Source organism: Chiloscyllium plagiosum, chromosome 4, assembly GCF_004010195.1.
Source record: "Chiloscyllium plagiosum isolate BGI_BamShark_2017 chromosome 4, ASM401019v2, whole genome shotgun sequence".
NCBI lineage: Eukaryota > Metazoa > Chordata > Chondrichthyes > Orectolobiformes > Hemiscylliidae > Chiloscyllium > Chiloscyllium plagiosum.
Genome location: NC_057713.1, coordinates 112,903,066 through 112,915,707, shown reverse-complemented (window position 1 = coordinate 112,915,707; position 12,642 = coordinate 112,903,066). Strand labels below are relative to the sequence as shown.

The 12,642-nt window shown below is 39.3% G+C and overlaps 1 protein-coding gene across 2 annotated transcripts in view; it reads right to left on the bottom strand.

The window, feature by feature from the left end:
- Positions 1-11,110: 11,110 nt before the first annotated feature.
- The window catches only part of samd12 (sterile alpha motif domain containing 12), a 122,941-nt gene continuing 121,409 nt past the window's right edge, over positions 11,111-12,642 (bottom strand). For both annotated transcript variants that reach the window (XM_043688986.1, XM_043688987.1), the window contains one exon: positions 11,111-11,438. In XM_043688986.1, coding sequence (XP_043544921.1) covers positions 11,416-11,438 — 23 coding nt within the window. In that variant the 3' untranslated portion in view covers positions 11,111-11,415. The remainder of the gene's footprint in view (positions 11,439-12,642) is intronic.

Here is a 12,642-nt window from a genome sequence, read left to right as displayed (position 1 = left end):
CACCCCCCCTCCCATTTATCTTTCCACCCCTGAGGCTTCCAGCCTCATTCCTGATGAAGGGCTCCTGCCTGAAACGTCGATTTCCCTGCTCCTCGGATGCTGCTTGACCTTCTGTGATTTTCCAGAACCACTCCAATCTTGGTTCTATGAATGCCTGTCACTTGTGTGGTGCAAATGATCATCTTCAACAGGAAGGAATTCAATTACCACCTCTTGGCATCCCATGGCATTATCATCACTGAATCCTCATTATCCAAAATCCTGGGGATCACCATTGACTAGAAACTAAATGAACCTACCAAATAAATACTACAATTAAAGCACAGATCAGGGGCTGGAAATTCTTCAGTGAGAAGACACAAGTTAAGAATATGATGTAATGTGATGTTATGTAATGTTACCCACTTGCCCGGATCCAACAAATTCAGGATAGCTGAACATCATCCATGGCAAAACAGCCAACTTGACTGGCACCCCATCTACCACTTTCAACATCCAGCAGCAGTGTGTCCAATAAGATGTACTGCATCAAAACATTAAGGCTGTAGTTTGGCTAAGTTGGCTAGATGACTACCAATACAAAATGTTGCTAACATCTCACATGAGCTAAGGTTATCATGAAGGATTCTCCTTCTCATCTCTCCCTTTGCCTAAAGCGTGGTAATCCTTAGATTAAATTACCACTAATCGTTGCTCTGCAATGAGAGAACAGCCTTATGGTCCGGTAAGGAGAAAGTGAGTACTGCAGATGCTGGAGATCAGAGTCAAGTGTGTGGTGCTGGAAAAGCACAGCAGGTCAGGCAGCATCTGAGAAGGAGAATCAACATTTCGGACAAGAGCACTTAATCAGGAATGAGACTGGTGAGCAAAGAGGGCGGAGAGATAAATGGGAGGGAGGGGGCTGGGAGGAAGGTAGCTGAGAGTGCAATAGGTAGATGGAGATGGGGGTAATGGTGATAGGTCAGAGATGAGGGTGGAGCGGATAAGTGGGAAGGAAGATGGATAGGTAGGGCAGGTCATGAAGGTGGTGCAGAGTTGGAAGGTTAGAACTGGGATTAGATAGGGGGAGTGGAAATGAGGAAACTAATGAAGTCCATGTTGATGCTGTGTGGTTGTAGGGTCCCAAGGCAGAAGATAAGGTGTTCTTCCTCCTGGCGTTGGGTGGTTAGGGTGTGACAATGGAGGAGGCCCAGGACCTGCATGTCCTTGACCATGGGGCGGTGGCATTAGTTGGTGCGGATGTCCTGGAGATGTTCTCTGAAGCACTCTGGAAGTAGGCGTCCTGTCTCCCCAATATAGAGGAGACTGCATCAGGAGCAAAGTGCAGGTAAAACTGCGATGGATGTGGAAGACTCCTTTGGTCCTCACCTTCCACCCCATCCAGCTCCATATACATCGCATCATCCTCCACCATTTCTGCCACCTACAAACAGACCCCACCACCAGAGATATATTATTTCCCTCCCCATCCCTATCAGCTTTCCGTAAAGAGCATTCCCTCTGCGATTTCCTTGTCAGGTCCATCCTCCCACTAACCCACCCTCCCCTCCCAGCACTTTACTCGGCCACCTCAAGAATTGCAAAACCTGCACCCACACCTCCCCCCTCACCTCTGTCCAAGGCCCCAAAGGAGCCTTCCACATCCATCAGAGTTTTACCTGCACTTTCACACGCCGTTTACTGTATCTGTTGCTCCAGGTGCGGTCTCCTCTATGTATGGTCCCAGAAGACCAGACTGACTTTTTATGCCTTTACTTTTAAATACAGCATTGTAATGTAACTAAAGTATCAGCAATTGTCAGTGACTAGTAGATTAACCAGTGAAAAATGAAAATGAAATAAATGAACAGCCATTACTTCAACTGTCTTTAATTTTATTTGGAAAAGCGTGTTCGTATTAAATAATAAGGGCAGAATATGCAACAATGGCACTACACCCCTGTTTTAATGATGTGCAGGCTGCAGCTTGTTTTATGCATTCGCATTGAGAAACAGAGAGTCCAGAATTTGCCAATGTAAAACTGGTCATTATTACTCAATGCCTTTTCTCATGGTTTTTAGAACATTTTTTCCCACATGGAGGATTGTGAACCAAGTTACATCAAAATATTGGAATTCTGAAGCAAAATTTATTCTCAGCTTTAGTCAGATGCCTGAGTGAAGTGCGGTTAAAATGCTAATAATCTAGACAATGCATTTAATGCCTCAAAGACCAAAAACAATAAGTAATTTGTGATCCAATCTTTCCCAAAATCTACTGGGAAATCCTCTGCTCCAAGTTCTTCGTAGAAGTTTCTTACCACAAGCGCATTCCTTTGTGAATAAACACATTGCATAAAATAAACTCATTCCTCATTACTCACTGATTCATTAGCCATGGATCAGGACCACATCCCATGTTTTCAATATCCCATGTTTTCCTTCCCATTGACTCGTCCAGTCTGACTGCGCTGACCTTTGCAGTGCATGGGAGAGTTACATTGGAGTGGTTATCCATTTCTTATATTATCTACAGACAGTCTGTGTCCCTAACCCCAATAGATTACGAGGATTTGGTGTTGAGAGACAGAGAGAGAGAGATACACACACATATTTAATAGGCAGGGCTTTAAATGGTAAACAAAGAAAAAACAACAAACTGCAGGATGCTGGAAATCATAGAATCAGATAATGCAGAAAAGGCCCTTTGAGTCTGCGCCAGCACATGAGAAACACCTCACATTCAACCTAATCCCATTGACCAGCACTTGGCCCACAGCTTTGAATGTTATGATGTGTCATGTCCTTATCCAGGCACCTTCTTAAAGGATTTGAGGCAATTTGCCTCTACCGTCCTCCCAGGCAATACATTCCAGACTGTCACCACCCTCTGGGTAAAAAACATTTTTCCTCACACTTCCCAGACCTCATTTACAGGACAACCGCGGTCAGCCGAACATCGATTATCCAAATTTTGGATTATCTGAATAAGATCTCAAGGTCCCAACGCTTGGGCCGCTCCCCACACCTATCACATCAGTTATTCGAACATTCTATTATCCGAACAAAGTCCTCCCCACCTGTGTCATTCGGATAACCAAAGTTGCCCTGTACTTCCTCTCTCCTCACTATCCATGGCCTCTGCCACACCAGGCAGGTGAAGCAGCAATTTACCTGCACTTCACTCAAACTAGTCTACTGTATTTGTTGCTCACAATGTGGTCTCCTTTACATTGGGGAGATGAAATGTAAACAGGGCAACTGCTTTTCAGAACATCTGCAAAAATGACTCTGAGCTTCCTGTTGTCTGCCACTTCAACGCCCCATCATGTTCCCTGGCCAACATCTCTGTCTCAAGCCTGCTGCAGTGCTCCAGCAGAGTCTAGTGCACATTGGGAGAACAGCATCTCATTTTCCACTTGGAGATCCTGTGGCCTTCAGGACTCAATAGACTTCAATAATTTTAATGCCTGAGCAACTTCTCCCATCTCCCCAAGCCCCGCAAACCAGACTTTGACAACTAACTCATTGACAGCCATGAACAACTATTGATTTCCCCAGGCTGACCTTGAGCCATTTATTTGTTTGCCCAACTATTGTTCTTCCTGGGCTCTGGGCTTCATCTCCACCTATTGTTTAGTCCCCCCTCCCACCCAATCTTCAACACATACGAATCATTTCCAAACTACAATCAGTTCTGAAAAAGGGCTACTGGACCCAAAACGTTAACTCTGCTTTCTCTCTACAGATGCTGCCAGACCTGCTGAGTTTTTCCAATGCTTTCTCTTTGTGCTTCAAACAGTAAATTGTGTGAAAATGTTACTGCCCAAACTCAAAGTTCAACTCCAGAAGGATAAATACAAATGACTTACTTTAATAAAGCAACAATGACTCACTATTGCAAAATATAACATATTCATGACTTTCTTACCACGTGAAGACAAATTGTATTGAATGAATTAAATGAGTTGGAATGTACTTACTGCCTTGTTGTACATGCTTGAAGCTGTGCAGTAAAGCATTTTAATGATAAAACCATGTCATAAATGAATCATGAATTTGTTTGCGATACTTTTGGAGAGATTGCAGAAGTACAAGTGGCAGCATGTGTATAAGACACACATTTCCAGTGAGTACGTCAAGTAGTCCAATTGTTCGTTACTGCTTAGTTAGATATTAGGCAACAAGGGCACACCTTTAAATGCAAGATGAAGAGACTACTTACAAATTTGACTAACGTCATTGTACATGGGGGAACACCTAAAACAAGATTCATAGGTTTTATTACTGACATCCAAAGTCGTACCTCATACAAAAATGCTGCTTTTTGTGCATTTTGTTTAACCCCTTACTAAGGTTTGCCACTTGGGAAGTGATCAAGTTCGAGGAGGCAGAGATATAAAGATAAATTTCCTGTACCCACAAACCCAGCTTGAAAGGTTGTTCAGTGATGAAAAAGTACAGATTTTCATTACTGTAACAACAGGAGCTGGCTCTGTCACCCTGAAACAGTGCAAAAGCAGTGATTGGCTGTGTGAACCCACCTCAGTGATCCGGCATTTTATTCTTGATGCACATATAATAAAATCCCTAGTCTTCACTGTCATACCCTGTCCAGTTCTGTCACCTCATGGCTCCATGACTGCTCAAAGTTGCCATGCAAGTCGAATACCAATTCATGTCCACCATGTAGCCCCTGCACGATATGCCCCCCATGTCTCCACTCCACCCCCATTTTCTTAACATCCTGCATGTAAGCTCATCCAGCATCCATCTTGGGTAGGCCTCAGGAGACTGGAGTGAAATAAAATAAATTCCCATAATGTTACTATTTTAAAAAGGAACACTCAATGATAAACATCAATCATTACATTTAAATTACTTGCATAACTGAATCTCTTGGAGAAAAATATTCATATTCATAGCCCTACAAAATTTCTTTGTACCCCTTGGAGCTGTCAAATTGTCAACTGACAGGCTGTGTTAAAGATAAGATTGTGAAATTAGTCCCATTGCACAAATCCTGTAATGATTATCAAGAATCAAGGTGAAACAGCATTATTTTTTATATGACTGCACACACTTCTTAAATTTAAAGGACGGGAGGCCTAACATACGATGAATGGCTGAGGATCCTGGGATTGTATTCATTAGAATTTAGAACGTTGAGGGAAGATCTGATAGAAACTTACAAGATAATGCATGGCTTAGAAAGAGTGGATGCTGAGAATTTGTTTCCGTTAGGTAGGGAGACCAAGACTGAGGGCACAGCCTTAGAATTAGAGGGGGTCAAGTTAGAACGGAAATGTGGAGACATTTCTTCAACCAGAGAATGGTGGGCCTGTGGTATTCATTGCCACGGAGCGCAGTGGAGGCTGGGACGTTAAATGTCTTCAAGACAGAAATTGATAAATGCTTGATCTCGCAAGGAATTAAGGGCTATAGGGAGATTGTGGGTAAGTGGAGTTGAAATACCCATCAGCCTTGATTGAATTGCGGAGTGGACTCGATGGGCCGAATATCCTTACTTCCACTCCTATGTCTTATGGTCTTAAATGTCTTGACAATTCCAATGAATTTAAACACTTCACATTTCAAAAGTCGTTGCTGGCCTTGAAGGTTTCAATCATTCAGAGGATGTAAAAAAGTGCCAATGCAAAATATAAGATGTCATCTTTTAATCTCATTTCGTTAAAACAGCTCTGCTGAGATTAATGTATGAAGGCAGACATATTCAGTATTGAGATGCTGGTACAGTAGCTATCCTGCACTTTATGGATTATTGAGTTTAATTACTTGTCTGAGTTTGGTTGAAAGCTGTACTGTACTGGTTTTTCATCGTTCCTTACTACTGCAGGTAAGTATTCAAAAGCGTGTGCTATAAAATAATTTCTCTTTCCATGTCATCACTTTTACCTCCCACACCCCCTCAACCCCGCTGCTGTCCTTTTCTTTAGTACATTACATCTATGAGGCCTGACACAAAAACATAAGATTTCAATCTGTTTAAATAATTGCAAAATGTATTATTGTAAAAGTGTTTTTTAAAGTAACTTTAACATTTAGGGATAGTACTCACAAAAGTCTTATCCATGAACCTAAGTTAAAATCAGTTCAACTAGTCTCAAGGATCATGGAACCTCAAAGGTAAATTAGAAAATGCTGTGCAATCTTTTAATGTTAATCTAAAATCACTTTGCCCAAAGCTGGCAATGCCTCTAGATTGACAAGGATTGAGTTTTCAACAATTTCTCCGATTTTGGACAGTTCAAGTAGGTTTTCTTAAGTACTGCAACTAGTGGGCACCTTTTTTTTTTAACAATCTAAAATATATTTAAATTTACCATTAAACAAAAGAAAATTTACTAGTGCAATCTGGACCCCATTTCCTAATTTTGTTTAAATACAGAAACCATCTCTTTGTTAAAAAAATTCTAATATTTTCAACATTGTGCATCTTCAAGTCTTAGCTGTAGAAAAGGAGACAACAAAAGCACATTATCTGCAGCAGACTAAATATTGCGAAAAGATAATGTATGTTAATAAATTTCTAAAGAATTGTCAAAAAATATTTTTGCATTTGGCAGGTATGTACTCACAGTTTTAGATAAATTCTAAGGACGCAACATGAACACAATACTGAAGCTAATCATAAGAAAATACTACACCCATTACATCTTTATTGTGTACATCACATTTCATACATGCATAAATACATAGTATATACTTTCTCAAAACTGCTTCCAGATTGTTTTCTTGAAGCTGTACTGTACTACTTCATCATTGCTTAGGTTGCATACATTTCATACAGTTATAAGCCCATCAACAGAATTAGCTCAGGAATAAATTACACCGCAGGATTTCAAATCTGTTCATTCAAATGAAGACATACAGTCCAAATTGGATTGAATAGTCTGAGTTTGTCAAAAATTATGGGATGGTTTGTCACATTAACAACTGGCACTTTCAAAGTTTAGTTGTTTTGAAAGCGGAATCCATGACACAGTTATATGTCCATGCGCTTCCAAAAGAAATACCTATTAAAATTATAAATTAATGCAGTTCATCATTTGATAAAACTGTATGATTATAAACATTAAATACTATTGGCAATGCCCTTCATGACACTTTGTTAAATGGAAAAAAATCCTTTAATCTGTTTCCACCAATTCTACTGTACATGAAATAATGCAATTGATTTCTGAACAGTAACTTCATCACTGGGTTTCCATAGATAACTATTACCAAACAAGAGTTAACTCAAAAACATTATTGGTAATTATTCCTGTGTACTTATTATTTTAGCGAAATAAAGCAGTGCAAAAACCTTTCCAAAATTATGGAACCCTTTCATTATCCAAATAGAAACCTGATTAATTTTCAAAGGACAATTAGTGTATACTCAGGCTTTCTAAATTAAAGATATTTTACAAAATTAAATGTTGATTCTAATAAATTGGCATTTCAATTATTTTAAAAATCTTTCTTACTGTAGTGTGAATGTCCAATAAATATTTCAAAGCCTGTAAAGTGTTCAAAGTGGTTTCCTATACATAATATACAATAAACATATTATCAGCTGGAGTCCAAGACTTGAAAGTGCTAAACAATGAGATGTACCTAAAATAAGATGTCACTAATGGTGTGATGGAGGGGGTTAAGGCGATGGAGAACAGTGGAACAACAGAAAGAGAACTGAAAAAGGATTGACGACTGAGGATGAACATAGGAAGTACTGAGGAAGAAGAATTAAGTATTAGCTCTGGATTCTAGGCAAAATCTTCCTATTTTTTTGGAAAAACGTTTTGATCAAATTCCTCAGATTTTTGAATTAGTCCTTCGTAAAGACGGAAACACTGATATTATTGGATTTTGGGGCGGGTAAGCAGAGAGCCACATGTAGGTTCTGGCGCTCCTTAAAAGCGAGTTTGACATTCAGAGGCTTCACAAGTGTTTGCACAATAACTTAAAACTTACTGAACTTTCTGAATTACAGTGAAATCTAGTGCAAAGTTCTTGGAAAAATACCACTCCCAAGTTATGACTCATACTAAATTACAGCATCATAGACAGTGTGAATCAGTCTGTCAGTAGAGGTTCCTGGATAATGACCAGAAGCAGCTGATTTTTTTTTGTACTTAGATCTATAGATCTAAGGCACCTACCCCAGTCAGACTAATTTCTCTGTACAGACCAGGCGAGTAATCCAGAATTCACTGGCAGATTAATGTGCTTAGCCACTGAGCCATTTAATAGCCTTCTTAATACACTTCCATTCAAAATTAAAAGAAACTTTTTAAGAAATTTGTACTTGGCATTCTGGATTTAAACTATGCTTTACAGTCCTAATTCTTACTTCATCTCATGAAATCTTCCAACAAAAGGGATATTCTCAATGTCAGAGAGTTTCTCAGCTAGTCAACATGCTTAGGCTGAAGAATGGACATCTCCTGTCACATTGCCAGGATGAGTGAGTTAGGAGCTGGCAGGCAGGCAAAAGCAGCCAATTAAGGAAGACAGATGGGGCTTTCACACTGCTGGTGCAATTTGACCACTGGCATCTCTCTCTGTGCAGAAACACTGAGAGAGATGGTTACTGCTCAACAGAGGGAATGCAAAATGGTACCTCCACTTTGAGGAGCCTTTGCAGAGCTGGTAGAGGAAGTTGTATTAAGTTTGCTGGGATTAAGTAGGTTAGCTCAGTGACTGTACGAGAAACTCGTCCAGCGGGGGTATCAGAGCAGTACAGATAGCCTTTGATGCTGCAGACTACTTCTTGGGTCATGGAGCCCTGCCTCTACTAGCATTCACCACCCTCTCCCCCATTTCACAGGGAGCTGCTGGGAATCCACATCCATGCAGCTGGAAGCTTCCTCACATGAGACCAATGGCTTGGGGAAAAAAGTTCTTCATTGCATCTTCAATTGTTAGAATTGGCCACCTACCTCTGGGAAACTTTTGTAGTGGCATTACTACAATGGGCAATCGTCGCAATGTGGCTTCACAACATTTTAATCGGCTACCCACCTCACAGGCTGTCATCCCAGGGCTGGTAAAATCTCAGCCAAAGTCTCTCAGCATCCCTTGGGAGAACTGAAACATGATTATTACATAACTTGTTTCAGCTGAGAATTTCATAAGCTGCAGATATGATTTGACAGACCTTTTAAAAAAAGTAAATCAGCGTCCTATAATATCACGGCTCATTCACACAGAGCATTCAGTTGGAGCATATTCTTGTAGAGTTAGTTTCACATTTATAGCATTTTAATGTAACTGCTGAGATCTTCAAATGTTTGCTGAGAATGGCTTAACATATTGTAGATTTTTAAAACACATCACTTGATGTTAAATTCAGCAGAACAAAACTGTCTTCTGGCAAAGATTTTCTGGAGAAATTATTCAGATGATTTCAATTGTCACTCTTGTTCTGAAGGTGTCTGAAAAATAACAGGCTGCTGTATCATCAGGAATTTAATGGGAGGACCACAAACGAGCTACATTTTCATTCTTCCAGTAATAAATATCAAAAAAAGGGAAACAAGCAGCTGTGTTGAGGTATGTAGTAGCAGCATGCAGAGCGGAATGATTTTCTCGGAATTTAATGCAATGCAACATATTCGTGTGCAGCACTTTAGCTTTATTTTGCTATCCCCTTTGAACTAAGAATTTTATTTCAAAGTCAGGAGAAATAAATTTTGAATTTTAAGCATGCCTGCTGTCTATTGTATCTGGAAAATTGCATTCTTTGATGCACATTGATCTTTCACATAAATCCAATAGATTGGTATAGTCAAGAGAATCATTCATAGTTTCTACAAGTAAATTAACCATATGCACATTTAGGTATAGAGAAAATGAAAAAGAAACCCAACTAACCTAACAAAATTACTTCACAGTATACAACAAAAGCACTTGAATCAAAGCTGGTTATCTGTAAAATTAATTTGTATGATTAATTTAACCTTTAAAACAGAAAGTATAATTCCACATTTGTTAGACTTCACCTTTCAATTATGAAGGATGCAAAAGTGAAAAATTGAAATATTCTTTAGTAAATTTCTACTTAACAACTTGGGTATTTGCAGAGTTTTTTGAAATAACATTAAATTAAATCAATCCACAATGAAAGGATTCTGCTATTAACAATTTACATCAAGCATTTTAGGAAAAAAATCAATTTCAATTTTCTCCACTGTATATTTTTGCATGGCATATTGCTACAGACTGGGGAATTAATAGGACCTCTGCCATCAACAACTGACAAAATTCTACCGTGTTGATTTTGAATATATTAAAGTCGATAATTTTGCAGTGCAACTTACTAATAAATCTTAGTCCTAATCTGGTGTTTCGCCAACCTTGCTCAAGCTGCTGAATATTTGGGGAATGCATGCAAATGTATGTAATGGAGAGAAGTATTGAAATAAAGAGCTTCTCTCCAGGTGGTATAATGCCTAAGTATAAAGGGAGACACGTGACATATGTTTGTTTATGTTGGGAAGGGAAACAGCAACAAAGTTGTATTGGCAGTTAAACATGAGCTTGAATGTCCTTGGAATACTTTGACATCCTACAATTTAAGAGCATCCCAGTTTTGAGTTCTCCACCACTGACAGTGCTGTCTTCAGTTGTCAGGTCCTTAAGTTCTGGAATTCTCTCCCTAAATCTCTCCTTTCTTCCTTTAAGATACTCTTTAAAATCTATCTTTTTGACCAAGCTTTTGGCGATATCCTCTAATATATGCTCATGTGACTCAGTGTTAAGCGTGGTTTGATAACATTCCCACAACAGGATATTCAACTATGCTAGAGTTGGCTATGTTTTCCAAAGGTTGTGTACTACCAAAAGAAAGTCTAGTGAAAAAGACGTTGTGTTGGACAGTATTTACTTAAATTCATTGTTCCAAACTACTTTATCCCAAGGATAAAGATGAAAGCTTCTCTCCTCCAACCTCCAATCTGTCCATTGGTTGAATTATCTCTGCACATTGGTCAAAAACTGCAGTTCTCAATTCTCACTACATTACCTTCAGATGTAAAGGAGCACATGCTCTGGCAACACATGGAGGACCTAAAGGGTGAAACTCACATCTGATGCTTTCACTAAATAAAGCTTTACCACACATCACTGTCAGAGAAATCAAAGTTTTATGGTCTCCAAGCATCAGATCAATTCACAAAGGTCAGCCGACATATTTAAAGAATTTAACTTCTTGATTTTTTTAATGTCTGGATGGTTTCAATAATTTACTTGCATATACCCAAAGTCCATGTATTCCCAAAGGCTTTAGCAAACATTGTTCAGAATATCTTTTTTTTAACTATAGGAGAGTTGTTTCCAGCGTGAGAGGGCACTTCTGGTTAGGAGCAGAGTGGAAAGCCACAGATTTGCTTTGCGTCAAGAATTTGTCGCAAGATCTTCAGAACCACACATTTATGGCGAGCTATCCAGTGAAGCTGCAGGGAAAATAAAATAAGATCAGCTCCAAGCACATGATATGGTACAGTGTAATAATGTAAACAGACTATTTAGAGCAGAATACAAAGTCTCCATACAAATACACCGACTTTGTTCCCTAAAACTTGGGTGGCATGGTGGCTCAGTGGTCAGCACTGCTGCCTCACAGTATCAGAGACCCAGGTTTGATTCCAGCTTTGGTCGACTGTTTGCGTGGAGATTGCATGTTCTCCCCATGTCTGCACGGGTTTCCTCCACATGCAAAGATGTACAAGTTAGGTGGATCAGCAATGCTAAATTGTCCTGTAGTGTCCAGGAACGTGCAGGCTAGGTGGATTAGCCATGGTAAATGCGGGGTTACGGGGATGGGTAGTGGCTGGGTTTGGGTGGGATCCCCTTCAGAGGGTCAGTGCAGATTTGATGGGTGGAATGGTCTCTTTCTGCATTGTACAGATTTCATGAAACATAATAACACTTATATAAAAACTATCTTTAATGTGGGAGAAGTCATCCCAAAGTGGGATTTGGCAAAAATGCCAAACGAAAAGATAGTAAAATGGGTGACATCAACTTGGACAAAGAGCTGAATTGGACTAGCATGTTACATGATTTTGAGGAAGGTAGAGAAACAGGACAGTTTTGAGTGGAAATTTTAAAAGACAGAAAGGCACGAAGGCTGAAGGATTTTGAGCACTGGAGGAAGTTAAAAAGGAACAAGTCCATTAAGAAATTTAAAGCAAAGATCAGAATGCTGAATTCAAGGAGTCAGGGAGCGATGAGCCAGTGAGATTATGTTTTCTAAGTGAAAGATTGGAGATCAGGTAAAAAAGTATTAAAATACTCATATCCTCAGAAATTACGATTCAGGGTGCTTGGAAGTGAGAAAAACAGAGGAAAAAAGGATAGGCAGTATGGTGCTGTTAATACTTTGGTTTTCCACTTTAGGTTTAAAAAGATGTATAGTGCTCCTTGCAACTACTTATTTTAAAATTACTTCAACTACTATAATTTTGAATGGCTTCTGGCATTAGGAGGTACTGTACATCAGGACAACAGTAACGTGCAAAGTTATTGCTGAACATCAGTTTCCACCAGTAGTTACAAGGTCTCTCTTTATAACAATGCCATTCCATTAACTTTGTGTTTAATTCTAATCTTGTAAACGAGTAAACAATGTATTTTGAAGAAGGATGCTTTTTCAAG